General features: G+C 36.2%; 1 protein-coding gene across 5 annotated transcripts in view; it reads right to left on the minus strand.

Moving 5' to 3' along the window:
* Positions 1 to 25,685, minus strand: part of NEK11 (NIMA related kinase 11) — an 82,931-nt gene that overhangs the window by 34,207 nt on the left and 23,039 nt on the right. For 4 of the 5 annotated variants that reach the window (XM_039706909.1, XM_039706877.1, XM_039706918.1 and 1 more), the window contains 8 exons: positions 21,235 to 21,299; positions 20,654 to 20,780; positions 14,269 to 14,418; positions 14,108 to 14,186; positions 13,531 to 13,616; positions 9,651 to 9,770; positions 7,916 to 8,009; positions 6,780 to 6,915 (listed from right to left, as the gene is read on the minus strand). In XM_039706909.1, the coding sequence (XP_039562843.1) occupies positions 6,780 to 6,915; positions 7,916 to 8,009; positions 9,651 to 9,770; positions 13,531 to 13,616; positions 14,108 to 14,186; positions 14,269 to 14,418; positions 20,654 to 20,780; positions 21,235 to 21,299 (857 nt within the window). The remainder of the gene's footprint in view (positions 1 to 6,779; positions 6,916 to 7,915; positions 8,010 to 9,650; positions 9,771 to 13,530; positions 13,617 to 14,107; positions 14,187 to 14,268; positions 14,419 to 20,653; positions 20,781 to 21,234; positions 21,300 to 25,685) is intronic. The other variant, XM_039706888.1, reaches the window with a different exon arrangement.

Genomic DNA, 25,685 nt, shown 5'->3' on the forward strand with positions numbered 1-25,685 from the left:
TCTTAATTGAGACAAGATTTCCTGGTTACAAAGCATGATGTAAAAAGGATAATGTAACAAGGATAATGCAGAAAGGTGCTTAATGCCACTTATTCTAAGTACTATCCTGCTTTATTTTGACTTGCCAGACTGAAAAGCAAGACAAGACTTGATTTTCCTTAAAGCCTTTGAGCAGTGTGATCACTTGTACGGTCTCTTTAAGAGTGTTAGTTATCCATTTCACAAGCACCAAAACAATGGGGTGTGTGCACAGATGCTGGAAGATCTGCTCAGAAATATTACAGGGTTTTAACCTTCCAAGATTTAGAAAACTACCTTGAAAATCCTTCAACACAGTTTGTAAAGATAACAGGCTAGGAAAAAGGCACAGTATTTTATAATGTGTGAACATTTCCTATTTGAGGGCCAACTGAACTTTGCCCACTTGAAAGTCAAAGCAATATACCCATAACTTAAAACTAGCCATGGAGACATAACAATAATGTACACAATTACTGTAACATACTTAGCTATTTTGAAACTGTAATGAAATCAGGGGGTTGCCAGGCATAATGTATTACAAGATATTAAGCTAAGGAATTCAACAAGTTATAACCTTTGCAGCATACAGAAACAAAAAGCAATATAATACAGATCAGAGAGATCATATAATGTGTCCCTTTATTCATATGGCTTTAATTTGTTACTTTATTTTTTCTGTACAAAGAATTTAAATACCACAAGTACTTAACTGAAGCTATTCTCCTCTTTTAACTTGACCCCTTCCCACACAAAAACATGTTTATTAACTGCAGTAAAAGTTTATGAAGAGCTGGGAGTCTTACAAAAATGGATGTGAACACAACAGAAGCCCCAGCTGGCAATCCAAAAATGCAGAATATAATATTTTATTACTGTTCCTTATGTCCAGTGTTGTTTTGCTTTGGCTTTCTTTCATTCCAGGCAATGAGGTGGTACAATGAGGACAAGCCTTTAAAATATAGATACATATATAATTTCTTTAATACCTTTTTTTAAAATAAATCCTCTCCACCCTTGTTTACCATGTCTCATCAGCTGTGAGACTGATGCAAATATAAAGTGGCAATTTTAGCCACGAATGCCAGTGCATAATTTTCAGTTTTCATGCCTGTTAGAGGGTGACTTGTGGAATTTAACTCTCCTTATGGTTCCTGTAAAAGGTCTGGGCCTTTGGTAGCTTTGCATCCAGTTTATCTTTCAACTGTAACCACTGATCCAAACCAGAAGGATCAACAATGATGGTAAGGAAATGGTAGATTTGTTGCATTTGTAATTGCACTGAATTATCCAGAAGCACTTTTAGATACAGCTTATAATTTTGTAGCCAATTTCAAGGCAAGCTCACCTGTAGAAATTGAATCAGAAACCCCAAACCTTTAGCTATTACTGTTGTATAACAGGATTATGCCTTGCTCTTCATGCTATTTTCAGCTGCAAAGACTGAGTTCCTCTACCTAGAGGAATTTCTATCTAGTAAACTAAGAAATTTCTGATATTCTACACTACTTTCCCAGATGGGTGGGTACAATGCATGGTCTGATACAGATTTCTCTGGATTTTTTACACTAAGTCCCCATAAGTAGTGTTTCCTAATTTATTCAATATCTCTGCAAACTTAGCCAAGTCAAAAGGAATCAAGTTGTACAAAGAATTGAGAGGAACTATCTTGTAAAATCTGGCTTCACTAGAAGACACTGCAAGCAAGGCGAAACTACCTGTACCCAAATAATTAATGTGATGCAGTGAGAGATCTGCCATTACCTAGTCCAGTGTGTAGTAGCCCACACAAAAAAGATGAGGTGGTCTATCGGTGGAAAATCTAGGGCAAAGATGACTTTCTGCAACCGAAAATGCCAATATCCAGTACTCTGGAAAAGGGGATATCTGCTTCTCTGGTTATTCTTTTTGAATCAGAAAAGTGGATGACAAGCTCAATCAGGTACATTAGAAGATGAAGATGAATTATAATGCTATATTAGGAAGCAATGCATTACTTTTGTAATGGTTCCAGTAACTTTTTAGAAGGAGGCCATATCATTAAACATGTGATGAACCTGCCCAGCTAGAACTGCCCTGTTCTAACTGGCAGAGGAAGACACTGACCATATTCATCCATAACAAAGAGGCTGGGTTGAGGGTCATGGATGGTCCCATTTTCTTGTTGATAATGTTTTGCTTATGTTTTATAAAATGAATTATTTCATTCCAGCTGCAGTCATTATCATTAATGGAAATGAGCAGTTTAATATGCAGAGCTCTTTCTCACAGCTTTGTTGTTTGAGGGTTTTTTTCTATTAGATGAACTGACCTCTGGTTGCCAGCACTACAATATAATTTTCCTCACCAGTATTTTCACAAACCCACTATTGAAAGATAAGTATATGCACTGAAAATGCAGTAATCTCCAGAAAAATATACACTGACCTATCTGTCCTAATCCAAATGGAGACAGCTTCTATAAAAAATGGGTTAAGAGACAGGGGGAGTGTGAGTGGGTGGGTGATGTTAAGCAACTTATTGCTAGGTGGCTTTTCTTTTTGATGATAACAAGGGAAGATTAATAATTTACTTTATAGGTAACCCTCAGCAAGAACAGGAAACATAGGTACAGGTTTATCCTGACACATTTTGCATTGCTCATTCCTGCATCATTGCCATGACTTGCAAAATATGCTTTTTAACATTCAGAAATAATTAATCAATAAAATGAACTGGAGAAATGAAGCAGAAAACAAAACATCCAAATCAAAATATAAAGGGAATTCAGTTATTAATCATTAGCTATTCCTAATGGTAATCATTAGCTATTCCATTTTGCACTGTTCATTGAAAACAAATGAAGTGTACAGATGTATAAATATATATATGTTCAACACAAATATTTGAATTTAATGCTGACAGTGGCTCAGTGCTTCTATTTACTATCTCTATACAAATCTTATTTCAGCTTCTTTGTCTCTCGTGTGTACTCGGAGAAGCTGAAGATGGAAGAAACACAAAGATATCTATAGTAACCCAAAATTGTTCCTAGTAGTACAATATATTCTTAACTGCAGTGTCTGCCATAGAGTTAAATTATTTGTATGATGACAATTCCATAAACTCCTGGACACAGAAGACAGACATATCAACATTTTTCAACTAATATTAAACACAACAATAAAATATCTTTCCATGAATATCTCATTAGCAAAATATAATTTTTGTTTTCAATTAACCAATCTAAAAACTTAATGCAGATTAAAACTATTACATAAAAGACTTTCAAATGAGCAAAAATACTTTTCATTTTCTTCTATTTATAAAGGTTTAGTATTCTAAGGTACACATTAGTGATCTAACTAGCTGAAACAATACAGTAAAAACATTTACTGTTACGATGATACAATCAACATACTTCAGTTACTTACTTAATATGGCAAACAGTGATCACAGAAATATTTTTTTTCTAGGTCTTTCTTAGCCAGTCCATTGTCTGTCTTTTTACATATAAGAATAATAATTGTTTACTTTAGATAGTATGATTAAAGATGCAAAACTGTTCAGAAACTTATTATAGTACCTTCAGAGAAATAGAAATTTAAAGCGTATTTTTAAATCTTCAGTATTGCAAGTAATGTTGCCCCACCCACCTCTCTGAAAATCTGCAGTGTGGAGAAAATTAATAGCCAAACCAAAAGACTCCTTTCTTCTAGTATGCATGCCAGCTGGAGAGACCAAGTCCCAGAACCAGGATACTATAAGAACAAACACCAGATGACCCTGAGAAGTGGAATAAGGGACAATGAGGAAACTCAAAGAAGAGAGTTGTGAGTTCAAGACTCAGGACATTAAACCTAAATAATCTGTTATAGATTCTGAGGTAAGAGCTAGGAAGCATCTTAAGGAAAGAATAAGGATGGAAGGTCCGGGTATGCTAAAAGTGACCAATGTTAAAATATATGAACAATATAGAAGTTTATAGAGATTTATACAAAGGAGGAGAGAAGTACTTAAGCTGCTAGGCAATAAGGCAATGCAACTTAAAAATGCTAAAGAAACAGTATTTACATTGTCTGAAACGTTTCTCTTTTGGAATACGAATCTGATAGCATCTTATAAGATTCTCAAGAACTTGCACCAGCTGTAAACAGTCCTGAAGAAGCTTTTCTGTAGTTCAAGGGGTTCATCTCCACATCAAAACCAGAGGGTCCACTCACATCATTCACATTCCAGAAAATAAATGTGCTTGAAGACCAACAAATTGGTCAGCTGTAGGTGATCTCAAAGAACTGTTTCAAACATCTCTCAAGTGCACAAGTCTAAGACTTAGAATAAAAAATGTCCAGAACATCATTGCTGATTACATAAAACAAACATGGAGAGAAGCTTAAACTTCCCAGGAAGTCTATAGCCGTTGAATGCTTTTGCCATTGCTAAATTTTGTCCACTGTGAAGTCCAAAACCCCAAACTGCCATGGTAGGTTTTGTTTATCTACACTGCCTTGTTTTTCCCAACTTTCAGTTAAGTGTAAGTACCACCACTAAATCTGACTCAAGATGCCACAGTATTCAAAACTACTTACTAGAGCTGAACCTTAAGCTTTGTATTTAACACCTTCCACAATGGCATACAACTGTAATTCATAATGGTTTAGATAATTTTCACTGAAAGAGGAGTGCAAGGTGTTTTAATCTCTATTTCTTTCCTTAATCCTTTAATATCTTAGTCTTTCGATACTCCAAACCCTGCTCTTCTCTTTAGCTCACGTTGCAAATTTTAGATGGACTGCAGGCTATGAGCCACAGATACTCTGAACTTTCCTCCACACCTGCTGGGGCTGGGCTACTATTCCTCATCAGCTTTTCTGGAGAGGATTTTTTTAGGTCTGCCCTGGTAATTTAAAAGTTGCTCCTGACTTTTCTCTCTTTTCCAAACATTCTGAGTGATTAGTTGTAACTAGGGAGCCTGTTAGTCTGGTTTTCACAGGCTAACTTCTGCTAATGTAATAAGGGTCAGCAAGATTAATTAACATGTAAGACAACTTGCTAAAACCATTTTATAGCCTTGCTTCTAGTTTTTTTTTTCCTTTTATTCTTGTATAGCCATTGATCAATAACTAAATTCTGTTGGAAAATCAATAGCTGGAACAGTTTCTACATTTTCAAATGCAAAGCTGCAATTAATAACTTAATTAGACATGTAGGATATGCATGGTTGCACTGAAATGCTTAAAGAAAAGAAGAGCATGAATACTGAATAGCGTAAGAACAAGCTTTGACATCAGCTTCAGGAATAACAAGGTATTCACAAAGCAAAGAAAAGAAACCATGTAATTTCTCTTGCTTATCCATAACTCTCTTTTGTCATGAACCCAGCACTCCTCCGTCAGAGACTCTGGCACAAGCAATTAAACATGCATTCGGTTTTGTACAATGGACCAACCCAGCTTCTGCATCACAGATACAAACGCATCTCATTCCTGTCATTATAGTTTAACAGCTTAATGACCTTTAAAGGCAGAAAAATCAGTTTCTTTCCTTCCAAGCATGTTGTTCTGTTTCTATTTAGGAGTCTTTGTATGCTTCTTCCAGCCCATCTCTCACCCACATTCACTGCTTTCTCTCAGTCCTCCCTTTGCACGTTTCCCCACCCTCCCCCCAGGATGTATTTCTAGAAGCTGGGTTCTCTCCTACACAGGTCATCTATCTCTCCTCATGCTGTGAAACAGCAAGTCAACCACATAGACACAAATGAGGTACATTGAAAGAAAAAAATAGCCATTTGCTATTAAAAAACCCCAAAACACCTCCATCACAAGCAAACTGATTCTGATGCCATTAATTTAATGACCTATACTTTGACAGATGCACATAAACCAACACTAAAAGGCAGTGCTATTAGAGAAAAGTAGTCTTCCTACTTTAAAGTATATTGATGCATATTTGCAAGATTTTAATCTGATTAAAAATCTTTCACCATAATAGAGCTCACAGAATGATTTTGAAATATATGAGTAAGACACTACACCAGAACATCGTAGACAAAACCATATAAATGTCATCTTAAAAATATTCTCTGCATTAACCACAAGATTTCCACAGTCTGAAGCTTTTCAAAAAGCTTGACTATTTTCTGCCTATAACAGAAAATTACATTTTATATAGTACTTCATATTCTTTAGACAATAGCTAAGTATTTGTGGACAATATAGATAAGCAGAGTTTAAAAAGTTTCCATCTGCTTCTCATTGTTAAAGAAATGAGCATTGAAGTGTACCAAAAGTGCAAACATTTTGAATTCTTGTACTCCCTTTTTCACTTTAGAGATGAGTTAGGAAATGTTTTTCTAATGCCAATCATTTCATATGTGGAAGGTTTAAGCTATTTCCTTCTAATTCAGCATCTCCTTTGGAGGAAGTACATTCATCTCTACTTTTCTAATGCCAATCATTTCATATGTGTGCTTTGTATTCTAGGAAGGTTTAAGCTATTTCCTTCTAATTCAGCATCTCCTTTGGAGGAAGTACATTCATCTCTATCTCTGCTCACAGATCACAAACTTTGGGAGCACAGACCTCCTGCCACATAACCTTGCTACACATCTGCTGTATGTACATTCACCCAGATTCATTTCCTTCTCTCTCTTCACTGTTTTTTGACAACTTTACAAATCTGACTACTTTGTAAACTGCAGTTTCCCCACCACATATGAACCACAAGGGGCAAATCTTTCTTGAAAAGAATGTTCATTTTGACATCAGATTTTGAATTCTTACCGTGGTCTGTAAGCTCAGACATGCCGAGGTCACTTGTCCCATTCCCTCTTGGTTCATCCTGTCCTGTGGACACATAGCTGCCCATAGTGGCTGGCTGAGAATGAATGAGGCATTTTGAAGTCTGCTCATCAGATTCCTTAGTCAAATGATGAAGCAGCATGGAGAAACAGGAACAAAGCTTTCAGCAAGATCACAATATAATGGTTGCTCCGATCTACACAATTCCTGGGAGTTGTATTAGGCAAATACTAAAATAAAATCCTAACATTTTTGTAAATTATCAGTAGTGACTCAGCCATAAGAGGTTTAAAAATAATTTTTTTCTCTAGACACAATGGAAAACAGAAAGCAGAGGACATGCAAAAGAAAAGACCAGTAGTGACTCAGCCATAAGAAGAAGCAGGTTTAAAATATTTTTTTTTCTCTAGACACAATGGAAAACAGAAAGCAGAGGACATGCAAAAGAAAAGATAGAATACAAAGCACACAAAAAATTATGATGCATTCACCAACTATTTCCAAACTGACCCTTTTCTTTCTACAATAGGATGTGATGCTAGAATTGAACTGGCTCATCTTCTGTTGCAGATTGCTTAAAAGCAAAGGACAACTTATTCTGGGAGTCATTCCAAGGCTTCATTCTTACTAGAAAGCCAGTTGAAGTGTTAATATGCTTAACCAAATGAAAAGAACCCCTCAGCCACACCAAATATAAAATGTTTAAAGAATTCCAATTCTAAACATCTTGAAAAGAAATGTATTTTGAACTCTGATGTCATATAGTCAGTAAAAAGATTTCAGAGAGCAGATTTAGATGTAAGGGCAAATTAAGAAAAGGTGACTTAAAAAAATAAAACTGTGCAAGGAATAGAGAGCTTGTTGAACCATATCTGAATAACGAAATGTACTTTGCCTCATCACAGATCAACAGCCCCAACTAAGCTGTCCAGATTTTGATGCAGTTATTAGTCTCCCCAGTTATTAGTCTCAGAATAGGCCTGTGCTAGTGCTAAAGAAACCATGTGGGAAACAGAAAAGTGCTATACACTTTTACAGAACTACACTATACACTTTGCAACAGAAAAGTGCTATGTGTGCACATAAATGAGACCTTCAAAACTACAGCCCATACTTACATGTAGGACGTTGACATTCAGCTGCTGAAAATTATGGGACCTGAATTCTTGCATTCTTTTGATATTTTCTTGATATTTTTCTTCTGCCAGCTGCCTGTAAATACAGAACACTTGTGTTTTAGAATGTGATGTCAGGGCATGCACAAAGAGCTATTCTAAAAGCAGACTTGGGGAAACAAATTCCATACTGAGATTTTCATGTATATTCAAGGTATCTACTCAGGTTTTAATGAACACAAAAAGAGATTCCAGACCTTATTTCCAAACCCTATTATATTTTACCTTCACAACTTGCATAACATAATTATATAATATAGAAATAGTACATATAATGAAGAAATAGTGAATTATTAGTCCCATTCTTTTGTAGTTCTTCCAAAGATCTTAAATACTCTGGGCTTTATTCCGCCAGGTAGTGCAGGGACCTTTCAGCTGCAGACAGGAATGCAACATTTGTGTGCTACGAACTCTTCCTCTGGGGGACAGCTGGTAACTGTGGGTTCCTATGTGGAACCACTTAAGACAGGTGTTACATTAAGCAGTCTTTCCAGCTTCCATTAATACATTCCCTTCCCACCCATCTCTGGATTTGCACTGCTGGATGCAGACCTCCTGTTTGGGAAGGTTTCATTGCAGGTCTTTGCTCCCAATATTTTCAGCCAGAGTCAGCTGGTAATGATCTAGAGCTCAATGTTGGTCCATTTTAAAGATTCATGACTAAGAACAAGGTCTGAATATTAATGCTGCCTTCATAGTACAAAACAAATATATTTCATTTTGGTTTTGGAGGAAAAAGTAATGTGAGAATCTCATCAGAAAACATCAAAATGCGAGAAAGAAAGGAAAATGAAAAACAAACCAGAACAATCTTGCAATTAGTATTATTTCCTCATCTCCATTCATTTTTAAAAAGTGAAAGAGACAGACTTCCTATTTACAAATTTCATATTAGTACAAGAATTGGCATACCATATTACCAAAAGCACCATGCAGAAGAGGTGTTAAATTTAATACTTTTTATACAGTGGCTTCAGTTCAAGGAAAGGGGTTTTTAAAATGAGAATTAATTTATGTATGCCAGTCAGACACAAGTGCTCTTCACACACACTTTCCAAAAGGACATGAAGGTCTTGGTTCTTTGCTTCAAATGTGTCATCAAAACAGTATATTCTGGTTTTTATTGAAAAACCCCAAACAAAGCCTTCCAGTTGTTTCTCATATTCCATCAGAAACTGTACCTAGTCTCTTCCAAAACATTTTATTATGCCTCACTTAATGAAAAAAACCCATCAATCATGTACACTTTACAACATGTCCATTATCCCCATTTGATCTTTTGACAGGACTATCTACCCTCCGAGCTATTAACTGCTACTGGAAAACCTCTGAGGCCAAAACAATTGACAAAAGCTGGATTGCAACTAAATGTCTGACTCCTCAGACTGTGCGATTCTTAACATCAACGGTCATTAAAAAAATGTCTCCTATTGTAACATGTTTGAAAATCTCTCACATACTTATTTAACCAGAACAATGGTATTCAAAGCACCATTTTTGGGCTAATGTTCTCATTTTTTTCCCTACATAAATAATTAGTGTGATTTATTGTCATCCAATATCCTCATTGCCTTTGAGTACCTGAAGACCCATACTATTTTTATTTCTACCTTGACAATTCTAGCTCTCCCATTGGACTGTTGGGTGGGGAAAATTGCATGGTTAGGGCACAACTTACTTCAATTTCTTTGCCTTCTCATCTGCAGCATTTAACTTCCTCAGCCGCATTCGCTCCCGCGGTGTCATTTTCTGAACTTCAGAAAGTTCCTGCAGAGTTTGCAAATGAACTTTCTTCTGCCTGAAATTGAAGGCAAGCAAATCCATCTTCATATAAAAATGTAAATATTCAGTATTTTTACTGGATATTGAAACACAGTGACATTTCAAATGGAATAATTAGAAAGTCTCTGGAACTATAGCAGACTAAATAGACTTTCGTTTGGAAAGCAAATGCCTCTTTAAATTGAAATATTTAAACTTGGATTTGTGAAGAGGGTGATTCATTTCAGGTGAGGATGGAAAAAGGCAGATTCATCTCCTTAAAAGAATAAATATTGAAGCACAGTGAAATATTTACCCTGTCAGGTTTCATTATTGGGCATATTCCAAGTTCAAAGGCAGTCATTAAATGAGAGCCGTAATATGGCTTGTACATTTTATATTGATTGTTACAAGCTGTCTGGAATAAATGAGAATATTTATGTGTCCTTAATGACAGATATAATTATAATGTTCTCCTCTTGAATTTCTCGTCCTAATCAATAATAAGAGTTCACAGGTAAAATGGTCTCCATAGACCATCTCTGAAAGCCAGGCATGAATTATTGACTCATGTATTTCAGCTGTATATATCAGCTGAGGAGAGCAATATTATTCCTTTATCAGAAAAAGGATACACAGGTTTTTATCTCACATCCTGCAGTAATTAAAACAAAAATTAAACCCTAGTTTGAAATGCCTTGGCAGTCTCCTTTCACTTACACAATATATACCTATTATACCATGTATTTATAATGCCAAGTATTTATTTCAAATTACTGTTTATGCTCTTATGAGATAAATTCACTTTGATAATCTAAGAGGCCAGGTTTGTAAGCATACAAATTGTAACACTCCTTCTGGACTATCATTTTGAAATCAGGATTTTAATAAATGAGCAGAGAAGATTCATTATGTTTTTCAAATAGTGAAAAGATATGAATATTAGTGTGAAATATGAAAGATTAAGGATAAAGACAAGAAGACTTCAATTATTCATAAGAATGGAACTAACTCTTCAAGTATAAATAATGTAGACATATTTCTTGTCTCCTGTAAAAAACTCTAATTTAAATTAAAATAATCTCATGGGGAAAAAAGCAATTTTTCATTCAAGTTGAAACTGAACTTGTACAGCCTTATACTTAAATATTTAAAATTTATTACTTGAATGAGAACAGATTAAAATAAGCCATCAGAGGCCTTTACTAGAAGAAACTAGACTCAACGTTTTTGCTTTGTGTGGCAAAAAGAATTCCTGGTGAGAAAAAAGTAAACATAAATATAAAGTAGTAATGGCTGAGGAGAACACCACAGCAAGCAATTGTTTGTACACTCTCTGGGACTAAAGTATTGCTGCAAGACAGCAGATGTGGGGAATCCACTATGTTTAATTTTTTTCTCCTCCCCTTTTCTGCTCTCTGTTATTTTTTATGCATTTTAGTTCATTTTGCTTACCTCTTTAGATCTGGGATTGTAGGAATTATTTGGCATTTTACTTACCAATGACAATACTGGCAGCTAATGCTCTCATAAGCACAATGAGAGTCATTATAAGATTATGACTTCTTGCATATTCCAGACACTTGGGCAAAAATAATCACACTGTAGTACAAGTGAAGATAAGTTACAGTAAGGCTTCTCCTGGGATTTTTTCTCTAATTGATGCCCTGAATTTTAAAACCTCAAGGTAAAGTGACATTCATTGCTTCACAATTTATAGGAACTCTGGACCTCTGCACAAAAGCAGATTTTCTATTTCCTTCTAACAGTAGCATAAGAGCAGGATGTTTGTAGTTACAACTACTTGCTCTTCCTCTTAGAGACTACAACCTTGATTATAGAAAAGTATACTTACAGATTCTGGGATTTATATAAATGTCATTTCCACATGCTAGCTCTGCCAGAAAATTATGTCCATTTGGAAGGTGATGAGACTCAATACATTCGAACTAATGACAATGGATCAGGTATAGAATACAGTATATATTTTACAAAAAATACAAATACCAGTCTCCTCTAGAAGCATGAGGATATTTGAAGTCTGGATATATATTCTGCAAGTAACAATACTGCTTCCCCAAAGCAGATACAATGGGTTTGGTGCATATAGAAAATCTGAAATAGTGTTCACAAGATAGAGGCAAGAATTAAAAGTTTCTTGAAGATTTTCATAATCTATGTTTCAACAAGCATTAAATATTGAATATAATTAATATGAATATAATAGTATTAATATGAATATAATATATTAATGTGAATATAATTTATCTATTCATCATAATATCTGCTAAACCTTTCAGTGTTGCAAAACTATTTACAGTATACCTCTAAAGAGCATCTCTGTAGTTAACTATATGTACTTTGAAAAGGAAGGAATCCTCTCCCAGTTAATTGAATTAACTTGAATATATATATATTTATTGTTTCATTTCACATCAAGGCTTGCAAAGTTCAATTAACTATTTATACCAAAGGTTCTTATTCCTACCAAAGTGGAAAACTTTGGCCTCACAAAAAAAACAGAGACTCATCTGTCAACAAGAGACATTGACAAGTAGAAACTCAAAACACAATTTGTAAAGATGAGAGCCTACAGACACATTGACAGCAGTTAAACTGTGTGAAATGATGTATAAAAGGTTTTGCTATGCTGAATTCAACTGTCTGTACTCAACTTTCTTCCTACCACTGTCAGCAAACTACACTTTGCTTGGAAAAGTTGAAGATGGTCACCTCTCCTTAAGGGAGGCTTGCAAGCTGCAGAATTGGCAGCATCTGCAAAGTGATCACAGCTGCAAAACTGTGGGTCCTGTACAAGAGCAGAGGTCACAAAAAACAAAGGTGAAAGTTCTATTGCCTCAAAAGCGCTACCAGTTCTGGATTGTTTTAATCTTTATTAAAACAATTATTATTATGTTGTTACCTAATAATTCAAAACAAATATGAGAGAGCTGTTAAAATCCTGACAATTATTTAAAGGAAACAAGAAACATTGCTCATTGCTTCCTCATAGGATCACAAACTTCAGGTTTTGCTCTTGCTAGCTCCCAACAGAACAAAACCTGTACAGAAAATTCAGGGATGGGGAGAAAAGGGTGGGGGGTGAGTTGCCCATAAAACCGCAGAGCTAATTTACACAGGCAAAATGAAAGCGTCCATGCTGGAATTTGCTTTAAACATTGCAGGATTGTAATTTAATGCAATTAATTAATTCAATATATATTCGATGCCTAAGAGAGAGATCACGTGTGAAGACACCACTGATGCAAGAGCCAAGAAACATCACTACTCCTGATTTCTCACTGAAGTTAGAAGACAAAAATACTGTTATATACACGCCTACAGAGGCACTAGCTTAATATTAGTTTCAGTGTGTATGCTTTTAGTTTGGTGTCATTTAGGAAACATAGGTTTCACATTCAATTTTTAGTAGGTACAGAAACAGCAGCACTATAAATGATGATGACCTACCTAAAATGACAGCAAAAATCCCAAAAATTTCAGAACAAATGTCATTATTTACATACCAATTGGTACTAAATTAACATCAACATATATTGGACATGCATGTGCAATTTACAGAGTCACATAATAAAAATATTTTATCTGCAAATCTTTTTTTACTCTGTAAATCTTAATTATGCATCTCCCTAATGGGAGTGGTTGCTCTTGTATTTCTAGGGAATAGGTTTGTCTAAACATAAAGCACTATGAGATTGACACAAATGTTAATGACATTATTTGGCAACACTGTAATTTCATATACTACTGCCCATCAAACTCTTAAAAATACTTACACAGCACCAAAAATGGGAGCAGTTTCTTTCTGACAGTTAAGTTCCTTGTCTTTCACTGTCATGTTTGTGAACTTGTACTGTATTTTCTGCAGGGAAATAAAACAAAAGGGACATCAAGACTTGATGTTAAAGTAATTCACAATCTTCAGCTATTTCCATCCTAATATAAAAACTGCCCAAGCAGTTTCCTTCCCTACCTTTTCAGAAAGCCAAATAATACAGGCACTGAAGCTTGGGCAAAAAGAGCAACAGGCATTGGTTTTCATTAAAACTATGAGTAACCAGAACAGTTCAGAGATATATGTACCCAGGCCTAAATTATCTATATTTTTTTTATGCATAAATGTCTGGGTTTTTTATTGCTCATAACATTTAAGAGGAGATAGATTCAGCATATCAAGTGATGAGGGCTTCATTCCCCAGTCGTATTTGTACTATAGCTCTGAAAGTCCACTAGATTAATGCTCCCATCAAGAGCTATCAATTTTTTTTTTCTATGTTTTCCCTGCCTCCATTTTGCTTTTGTAAAATACTTACTCACATGGCAAGTGTACAGCTACTGCTTTTTCTTACATACCTGTAGCTGTTCATCAATATAAGGGGATTTTAGGATCTCTGCTGCTGATGGTCTCAATGAAGGATTCTTACTTAACATGCTGAAACATTGAAAACCAAATGTAGTAATTAAGCAATTGTCCAAACTTACTGAAAAACATGCTAAACAAGAAAATAACATACCTGCATAGCACAGCATTAAGTTTGCTTGGATATCTATCAGGAAGAGAAGGTGTTTCACCTTCCACAATTTTTAACACAACAGACAAAAAATTCTGTCCAGTAAATGCATGGTTCATACAGCACATCTCATACAAAATGCATCCCAGAGACCTGGAAGAATAAACAAGTGGGAATAGTATGTATTATTCACCAGTTCTAATGGCCATCATAAAAGGTCACCAAGCTGAACATTTTGAAATAAACATTCTCATAATAATTTTATATAATGACTATTCATAACAGTTTGCACTTCAGCTGAGTTCTGGCCAACAAACATTTTTTTAGAAAATAGGGGAGTTGAGTTTTGCAGGCCTTGGAGGATGCTCAGGTCTTTCTCCAGTCAGGGGTGCTGACTTGATCAATGATTGACTTGACCAACTTGATCGCTTCACTGACTTGGCCTTGATAGACTAGATCAAGATCATAGAAAATGAGAGTGAGAGCCAGATACAGGCCAAGGCTCATCTAAGCAACAGTTTAAATATCTTTGTATTTGACTGTGGTGTTTATAATTTAATCTGTGATTCTAGAAGAAGTAAGAAAATAAAGCATAATGATCAGAGAAATATGTATGGGAGAATGGATTTCAGGAAAGAGGTATAAAAATCTTTGGAAGTAAATAATGAATAAAGTTTCAATTATTCATTTTGGTTAAAGATGAGGAGTTGTTTTGGTCCATCTGGCAATAAAAGAACAAGAGCAAATAATTTTTTTAAAAAAATTTTAAAAAATTAAAAAAACCCAGAGCCTAGAAACCCAGGCTCTACATTCAGTGCAAATAAGGAAGAAGAGAGAGAATGCTGTTGTGGGGGGAGAACTCCACTCACTGATATATTTCAAGAAAGTACGTGAAAACCATTAGCAGACCATTTTTGCTAAGAACCAACTAAAGAACAACTGCTGAGGTAAATAAATGGTTGCTTAGGTTTTTTTAAGATTTAACTGTCAAACAGCTTTCAAAATTTCAAAATCAGTGAACAGTAAGACACAGATGATAATCTCTACTTATATGTTCAGACTCTGAAACAAGATAATTACTACATGAGAAAATACTTAAAGCGAAAAGAACAACAACAAAAAAAAAAATCCCTATGCACACAGCATCTGAAAGCACCAAATAAAAATGGAAATCAGCCAGAGAGAAGGAAAAAAGAAGGAAAATCCCAACCTGACAGACTGTACTGTAACTTATTTTTGCAGAATCAATATGTTTTGGAAGCTGCTTGATTCTGGCAGCTAGAAATTGTTTAATGAGCCATTAGGAACATAAGATTTGACACATCAGGGAAGCTGATTTATTCATCTAGTTTAGTACTCTGACTACACCTGAGGTGGAGAAAGATTAAAAGAATGCCCAGGGCATTCTGCTGCAGCCAGGGCTGTGAACAGGCTACCCAGGGAAAATCCCATCTGTCCCATGAAAGAAAAAAATAAAACAGGGAAAAAAAGTAAAGAAAAATTAAGGGAAAATAATAAAGTTTCTTTCTGCAGGATTGAGATCTTTGAAATTAAATAAATATCTCCTAAGCTGAGAAATACTGCCCTGGGTTCCTGAACAAGGCTATTTCTTCCCAAGAGAGCTGCTGAGCTGCAAACACCCAAAGAAATAATAGACAAGCTTTTGGCTCAAAACTGCATTTCTCAGTTGTGTTTCTACATTTCTGCTCTAAGCACCTTGTGAGGAGCAGGAGGAAATTGCCTCCCAATTCCCATAAGCAATCCGCACATGATCCAAACATATAATTTAATTTCTTTTATAATCTTAGCCTGCATAAGTGCCAATGTTATAAAATCCTAAAATGGTCATTAAACTAGCCAGCCAGCACATTTGCTTTGACAACTCCCTATATTCACTAATGGGTTTGACAAAGTTCCCAAAGAGCACGTAATTTCAGAAAAATTGTGGCATGACAAGTTCACGGTGAAGCTACTTATGCTCAATTACATCATAAAATAGAGCATCTGGACAGGCTTCAGTGTGTTCTCCCCAGTCTCAACTGACAGACCTCTAACTGCTTCCTCTTAGGAGAAACCACCCTAAGGCTTTTCTGAGGTTTATGTGCTTACATAAATATTGTCATCCTTTTAACATCTTCTGATCTTTTGTAAAGAACGTTACAGTTCTTCAAAGGTTTAAGATCCAAGTTAGTTTTAAATTCAACTTCAAGTCAGATAACATAAATGCATATACCTTTAAGGCTTATATCTCTTAGTCTGATCATATCAGGTTAGATACAAGTTACCTTTAAATTCAACTTCAAAAGTCAGATAAAGTAAATGCATATACCTTTAAGGCTTATATCTCTTAGTCTGATCCTATCAGAAGGCCTTAAGAATTCTTTGGCTTCACAGTCTGTGAGGAATACATCTCTGAATTTAATTTCCTCAATACTCACTCATCAGCCCTTAAATGAGAACTCCTTGCTGCTGTCTTCCCCAGCCCCATGCCCCCAGCCTTCACATTGCTTCATTTTTTGATTGTTAATATTAAAGAAAAAGACAAAGTGGGGGGAAAGCACGAGACAAGCAAGAACAATAAAATGAAAGCCTCAAGATCCATGGTGAGGGCAACCAATTTACCCAAACACAGCAGACAAATCATCTGTCAAAATCTGGCAGTACTTGATGGAAGATGGAGTACAATGGATTTACATGTGATTGTGACATTGCTTTGTCTCTGCCATAGCTCTGGACGCACGGGAATGTCAGCTGAGCCCCAACAACACCAGTGTCACCACAGGGTGTGTGAGGGCAGGAAGGAACACCAGGACAGCAGCACAGTAACTGGGCTGGACTATCAGTGACACACACACACATCAGGGACTGACCCCTGACCCAGCCTGGCCTCTGGGGCTCTCTCTGTCTCGGCTCAGCTGCCGGCACTGCTCCGACTCTGCACCACCTGCCAGATCTACAGTGGGAAGTGCCCATGGGCAGAGGGGTGGTGAACTACCGAACTCAGATCAGATCCCTGAAGAAACTTCTCGTCTGGAAAGGAGGAAACCCCAGACTGTGACACCCGCAAAGGCTTTCTCTCATGGCCCAGCCAGTCCATGCTCAGGGATTCTGGGGAAAACATGAGCCAACTTTAATTTGCCTCCTGTGAATTCAGATTTGACACAAAGCATGGAATGGCAAAGAACTCCAGCCCTGACGTTTCAACTGAAGAAAAACATAAATGCTGCCACTTCTCTGAGCCCAAGTACAGAATTTCCATAGGGAAAAACTGTAAAACATGAAGATTTTCCTCCATCTATTGACCTTGGGCTATAAAGGACAATACTTCTTGCACCAGCTGCTGCACTGTTAATATTCAAGCCAGTTTTGAAAAGCCATTTGCAGAACATTTCAGTGAACCTGAAAAGTACAGTGTCTCTTTAGAGCACATAAGTAATGCAGCAGAAATTAAGGTCTTTCCAATGAACTGAATTGAACAATGAGAGTATCATGATAACAAGGTGAGATAGCACTAATTGTCTTTTCCATAGGATATTTTACATTATCTTATGTATAACATGGGAACACTTGTAAGTCTGAAATTTTGTGTGCAAATTTTTGAGTCCTGCTGGAGATCAGAAGGACAAGTCTGAAGAGAGAATGTCACTTCAGCTGCATATAAAAGACTTGGGCAACTCTTTGAAAGTCCTCAGGGGTCAACAAACAGTGCTGTTTAACATCTCTGTCAACAACATGGACAGAGGGACTGAGTGTATCTGTCTTCAACAAGTTTGCTGACAAGCTGCGTGGTATGGTCAACATGCTGGAAGGAAGGGCTTCCAGCCCTCACCCAGAGGGACCTTGGGAGATTGAGAGGTGGAGTTGTGCCAGCCTTATGGAATACAAGGCAAATTGCAAGGTTCTGCACTTAGGTCACAAATAGAGACTGGGCAGAGAATGGAAAAGCAAGCCTGAAGAGAAGGACATGGGGGATGTTGCTTGATGAAGAACTCTACATGACTTGGCAATGTGTGCTGAGAGCCCAGAAAGCCAAGCACATCCTGGGCTGCATCAGAAGCAGTGTGACCAGCAGGCTGAGGAAGGAGATTCTTCCCTCTACTCCACTATTCTGAGACCCCACATGGAGTATTGCATCCAGCTGTGGGCCCTCAAGATGAGCAGGGTGCAGACCTGTTGAGGCAAGTCCTGAGGCGGTACACAAAGATGATCTGAGGGCTGGAACACCCCTTCCACGGATTCAGGCTGAGTGAGTTGGGGCTGTTCAGCCTGGAGAGTAGAAGGCTCCTGGGAGACCTTTGAGCACCTTGCAGCACATCAAGTGATAGAGAGTCAGAGAGGGTCAGAGGGAGACTTTTTACAAAGGTGGGTAATCGTAGGACAAGGGGTAACAACTTCAAACTGAGAGAGAGTTCAAGGCCAGTCTGGATGGGTCTTTGAGCAGCCTCATCTAGTGGAAGGGGTCCCGGCCCACAGCAGGGGAGTTGGAACAAGATGATCTCTAAGGGCCTTTCCAACCCAAAGCCTTCTATGAGTCTTTGATCCTTCATGAGCAACAAAACCTCCTGTACGGTGGTCCAAGGATTTAATCTCACCTGGAGCCTCCAGGGTGGGCTCCCCTGTAAGCTCAGTGTCCTCTTGTCTTTTGGCCCCTGTTAAATGGGGACAGAGGAAAAAATCAAACAGAATCATTATTAAAAGATTAAAAGACAAGAGTATCAATCAAACATGAGTCCTAATTGGAAGAGTTTTGTGGCTTAAAAAAGAAGGGGTTTGTGGGCTGGGGAAGTTCTGAGTCAGGGCACACCTCCTCCTTGGGGCTCCTACAGTGTGGGCCAAGAAGCTCCTGCTGCAGGCAGTTTCATCCTCATGTGAGTGCTCTTGGTAATGCTTTGGAAAGATCACAGAAGGCAGAAAGCATAGTAGAAAGCTGGTAGCTACTGAGTTTGGGATGGGGGGCTTTTTCACTGTTTTTGTAAATTTTGAGTGTGATCAACCCAAGATTTATGAAAGTATTGGACCAAACTCTGATTATGCTTACTCTATACAACTTCAATGATCTATACGGATTGACACTAGTAACCACAAATAGAACTTAAACATGTATTTTACTTTCTATTTGCACTGCAATAAAAGAAATTATTCCTTACGGTAGAAGAGCACAAAAGGCGGGCTTGTCTATTCATTTATTTTGACATCTTTTGAAATATTCTCCCAATATATTTTTATTGACTACATGTATTAACTGATATTTGCTACAGATGAACAAGAGAGAATCTGACATTAAATCCATAGCAGTTGGCTACAAAGGCCATGAGATGAGATTCCTGACATATCCATTGACTGGACTGAATATGTCAACTGTGAAAAATGGTTGCTACCACTTGAAAATATAGATGACTGTTCTCCACTTCTAGAATTATGTCCTGCAGCCACAATTTTATTTTGAAAAGGCAGAACTGAGATAAAGCTAGAGTAAATTATCAAGCAATCAAACTATATTACAGGGGCCAAATGTTTTACAAAGGAACTTTCCTGGTTTTAAATATTTATTAAAAAAATTAATCTTCTGATATACATACCTACAGGAAAAAAACCCCAAAAAAACAACACAAACACTATGACAAAATTTAAAAACTCAACACTTTTAACTATAATTTTAAAACATGAGATGCTTTAGGACACATACATAAACAAGCCAGATATTTTTGCCATTCCAAAAAAATCATTCTTCGTCTTAGAAGAATTGGAAGAGTACCTGTGCATCTAGAAGATTCCTAAAGTCTTTCAACAGACCTCAGCTCCTAAACTTGATCCTTTAATCATTACCTCAGAAGTTCTGATCTCAAGAATTTATGCCATTTAAATGCAGAACTAACACTTTTCTTTCTACCTTTGAGACTCTTCTAAAACAGAGTGCCTTTTTGTTTCTGTTCTAATACCACAGTTATTCTCATTTTAGCTCCACTTCCAAATACTTTCTTGATTTTAATATTAGCTAATGTTCTTAAATGTAGTTCCTAACAAGGTCCTTCTGCTATCCTCTCAGCCAGAATCACTCTTTGCTCATCCACATAAAGCTTCACAGAAAGTGAAGATAGATGAATTGAAAGAATTCCTTCAATTCATCTATCTCAATTCAACAAAAAAGAGATTTCCCTCTTCCTAGAAAAACCTGAACTTTGCCTACAATCATCCTGTATCACATCAGAGAATGGACCTGAATCTTATTCTCCTTTAAAGTCTCAGATAACCCAGAATAAAAGCCAACTATATGCTTCTTAACACAAAGGGCAAGGCTTCAGATTGCAACATTTGATCCTAATGCCCTGAAATAGTTTTAGTGGAGATAAATGCCTAATCCAACCAAAATAGCACTATGACTACTCACCAAATGTCAGATTTTGTATTATATCCCTGGTGCTTCAGTACTTCTGGACTCATGTAGTATGGTGTCCCAGTAAAAGTAGTTGCAAGATCACATGAACCCATCAAAAGACAAGAAACCCCAAAGTCTCCTAAAAATATCAGGAGAAAAAATAATCTATTAATATAGACATATATGTATTCCTAATTTTTTTATTGTCAGACATGATAAAGTGACTGTACATCCAGAAAATTCTGCTAGTATTTAAAAAAATGGGAAAAACTATTTTCTATAATTCTTCAAAATAAAAAGAGCACAGAAGCATAATATCACAGAACAATGTGGGTTTGAAGAGGCTTCACAAGGTCATCTGATTCAAACTCCTGGCTCAAAGTTAAATGGGACTGCTCAGGTCCAGGTCCAGCCAAGCATTCTCAAGGCTAGAGATTTCACTGCCTCTCCTGTGTCTGACTGTCAAATAAATGTTTGACTACAAATCAAAATGCTATTTCAGACATGATTTTCTTTAAATCTCCTTATTGACAAAATGCCTGCTGGACTGTTATCACATGAAAATATATCTTTAAATAGTATGGAAATCTCACCAATTTTAAGAAGATTATCTTTCAAAAATATATTCTTGGCTTTCAAATCTCTGTGAAGTATCCGTCTGGAATAGAAAAGGAAATTCAACCTCACCCAGCTGGAATCATTGAGAGTCATGTATTCAGTATTTCAGGTATTTAACTTCAGCCCTTTTCAGAGCCCACCACTGCTAGGGTCTAACTCTGCCAGTGACAATCCATGGACAATGGCATTAAGGAGCTTCACAGAGGTGCATTCACAGGCACCCCCATGCAGGGTGAGAGCCTCAGCAGGATAATAAAAATAGACCTGAGGATCCCAGCTGAAGAATACAGATACAGACATAGCATGAGCTGCAGAGGAAGGGAGAAAGGCATGTCTTCCTATCTGACTCATCTTAAGAGCATTACATCTTTTTTTCTGCCAGGAGAATGAGATGTCTCACAAGAGAATAACAGATGAGAGAAACAGCAATAAGAGCTTCTCAAAGCTAAGGGAAGATTCCTACAAAACAAATGTATTACTTCAAAGACAAATATGTATATAGCCTAAGCTAGTAGTTCAATTTTTTACAGTAACAGTGTGGAAGATGAAAGAACTTTACAAAGACAAAGATTAAAAGGGAAAGGAACAGAACAATTAGCTTTTACAGACTTATTTTTCCACCAGAGTTTGAAACAAAAAACATTATAACCTACACACCATGTAAGGACATAGAGAATCTTCTTAATTTCTATAGGTCTTACATGTGTGACAGTAAATCTGCAGCCCCTTAGGAAAGCAAAGTATCTCTGTGGTATGGAAAACATATCCTAAATTAATTCTTGTTAATAAAGTTTCCAAAAGCATTGCTGTCTATAACCTCATACTAAACTAGAATTCATCCACTTTGAAATTATTATTAACACACAGGATTAGTCATCAGCTCTGCTCAGGAGGAGGCTAGAATAGCATTAGGTACATACTGGCTACAGAAACTGTATTTCCTAATGCAAATACAGTAGTCATTCAGCCATTTGGATCATGGAAAGAAAGAAACTAATGCTCTATGATTTTTGAGGACAGAAAAAACAAATACGGTACTCAATTTCAAATTTTTGAGCAATCTTCAAGTATTATCTCAAATTTGAATTACAAATGTCTTAGGCACTGATATAATCAAATTATTTCCAAAATAGTTTCTATATTAAGATTAGAAAATACACATTCTACAGCACAATTTAAATACCCAATTCTGTCCACAACTCATTTGAAAATATTTTTTGCAGTAGGAGAAAAAAATAAGCAATTTAATATACTCAGTTCACAAATGGAAAAAGAAAAAGCATGAAAAATAATACTAGGCTGCATTGCAGTATGTACACAGACTGGGCATGAAAAAAAAAATTCTATTTTTATGGGCAAAGGAAAGGAATTCTTCATGTTTCTTATAGCAATCTTTTTTCACTTTTTCTTTCAATTTTTTTGTCCTGCAAGTAATACCTTTCATTAGAAAAAGGTTTGCACACTGGGAAAAATGACATTTTCATTCAATATTCCTCCACCCATACTTATAAAATATTGTTTATAAATAATTTGTTCTCTATTTGACAACTTCTCTGAACAACACACATACACTCATACAATACATCAGTAAGGAAATTAAACTAAGGTGATATTTGTTAATCTTTCATAAGTATATATATGTCTGTACATATACATACACACACACTTTTACAGAAATCTTGCTGTGTTAATTGAGATTCATAAGGACTTTCTTTACCATTCATCACACAGAGCCTTTAAAAGAACTTGCTTTCACTGAGTTAAATTATTCTTGCACATTGTTGCTGAAAATTGGTGGATTTCAACCTTCCTTTAATAGTATTCCTTTTTAGAAATATAACCACAGAATTTTTGAACCTGAAACTTTCCTGAATACCTATCATTGTAATAATAGGCATATTGAAGTAAAAGAATGATCCAGAAAGCTTTCAGTAGCATATTATTTAAAAAGGAGATGAAAAAAAAAATGTTTGGGTCACATTAGTTTGAATTACAATGTAATGCTATTGTAATCTTGCAATATATTGATGAAAATGTTATGTATTTTATTTGCATTACCAAAAATTATGAGATGTTTTCATATATTTCAAATATATGGGATGATTTTTTTCAGCTTTCCATGATGATATCTCTCACTGCAATGCAACTTATTCTGCTGTGATATGTCTGAAGATAAACAAGGTACCAGCTGAAAACTCACCTGGAAAGAATTCTTTAATACTAGGAAGAAATTAATATCAAGCCTGCACTGTAAATCCAGTTAAAGAATCAGAGAAACTTTTTTATTGTAGGAAAAGACAGACCTATAAAGGCAACATGAATTAACTGGGCTCCAGCAGAACTTTACTTGATGGACAGTGAAGTGGTTATTGAGTAGTTATTTTGGGTAGAAATTAACACTTGAGGACAGTTTCAAATCTGGGCCGTAAATATACCCATATCTGTGCTCTGTAGAGTACCTGCTTGCTGGCTCAAAGTCACAAGAGAACAGGACAAGCCCTGAGCAGTGGGCAGCCTCCTTGAATGAAGCTCTGCCTGTAACAGAATGAGCTGCAAGTGGAGCTGAGGGGAGCTGAAGTACAGCACTGCTGTGAAATCATGCACAGTTAATTTCTCTTCCTCTATCTGAAGAACTCTGCAGAAGAGTAAGAAGCTCTGTGTGAGTCTGGACCCTGCATTATCTGCTGTTTGCATAAAGACTAACCTTATAAAAATCTGTGCTCATAAATTCTTCATAAAGGTTAGCAAAATGATGGGAAACATAATGGCCAGCCTTATTCAAATTGAGGTTAAATGAATCAATGGCCTCATTGCCTGATTGCTGTGGCATTAATTTTGTGCACTGACATGCAATGGGCTGTGTGTACTATGAGACACTACAGGATGGTTTCATGCTAAAGGTCTCCATTGAGATAAGACCATTGAACTGTGTTATCTCTCTTTAACTTCTCCCTTTCTTTATATCAAAGACAGATAAGGATTGAATCTATTTATTTCTAGATAACTTTGATCTCAAGTTTCAAATTTAAAATTTAAAAAAATTACATTAAGTTTCCAGCACAGGAGTTTTCAAAAAGTGTGGAACTAAAGTTGTGCAAGAAGGACAAGTGAATAGTCTATGTTTAAAACCATAAAAATAATTTTTGCTGCTCTGGGAAAGCAAAAACAAACAAACAAAACAAAAAAAAAATAAAACAAAAAAAACCTCATAGCCACAAAATCTGAGTTTCCTTAGGAATGGCATGGGGAAGGACCAACCCACAGGCTGTAAACACTTCAAGCTTCTAATTCTAGGGAAAAGCTTTCTTTGCATTAGAACATAATTCAACCATATATGAGAGTTTTTTCCCATGTCAGTAGAGAAGAAATCATGCATGACTCCTGTATAAAGAAACAGAGGGCTGTTATTATGGTTTAGTATTTCAAATTTCTGTAGGTAGTTTAAAATTCTTTTAAGCCTAAACTTTTCCATTTAAGCTACTGTTTGACTCTGTACAATAAGAAATAAGTTATATACATATAGCCAAATAATACAAAATACAAATAAATATATATAAATTAAAACTGTCAAGTTATTTGTAAGTGTCTGGAGAGGTACTATTAGCTATGACTGAAAAGGAGAAAATAAAATCCTGTTTGGAAAATCAAATTGCTTTAATTGGAGAGCTAACTGACTTCACAGGAAATCAAATGTTATAGATATATTTACCAAATAAAGTTTCTTTTTAGGAACTTATTTGAGAACAAGTAGAAAATAAGTAAAAGAGAGAGAAGAGATAAAAGAGGAATAAGAAAATACAGAAAATGAAAGACAAAAATAGTAACTCACAGAACAAAAGTAGCTCAGTTGGAAGGGGCCTACAATGACCATCAGGCCAAATGCAATGTTTATATTATTATTCTGCACAATGCATCTTCTAAACACAGATGTTAAAGAAAGGATTTTGCCAAAAGAGGACTTTCCAGGGCACCAAAACTTCTAATGAAAAGTTGATAAATTGAAGTTCAAGGGAGAAAAAAACACCAAATCACACTGATTTGGGGTTACTGTGATTTAGTTTAGTTCAGTTAAACTGTCAGGATATTTATTTCTTAATGAAAAGTTGATAAATTGAATTTCAAGGGAGGAAAAAACCCCAAATCACACTGATTTGGGGTTTAGTGTGATTTAGTTTAGTTCAGTTAAACTGTCAGGATATTTATTTCCATTTCCCTCTGTCCTTTTGGCCTGAGGTGAATGCTGAAGAGCACAGCAACCCAAGAGAGTTCTCTTTGTGTCCTCCCATCACTAGCAGGGCAGCATTTCATGTGCAAGCCCTAGATAAATTGGCATTTAGGAACAAAAATGCTCTTGCATCTTGGGCAGCAATTTCACTCTGCCCTTCTCCCTCTACAGTCTGACACTGGCAAAAAACTCATTAGGCAT

The sequence above is a fragment of the Passer montanus genome, unplaced genomic scaffold, assembly GCF_014805655.1.
Source record: "Passer montanus isolate IOZ18808 unplaced genomic scaffold, ASM1480565v1 scaffold10, whole genome shotgun sequence".
Taxonomy (NCBI): domain Eukaryota; kingdom Metazoa; phylum Chordata; class Aves; order Passeriformes; family Passeridae; genus Passer; species Passer montanus.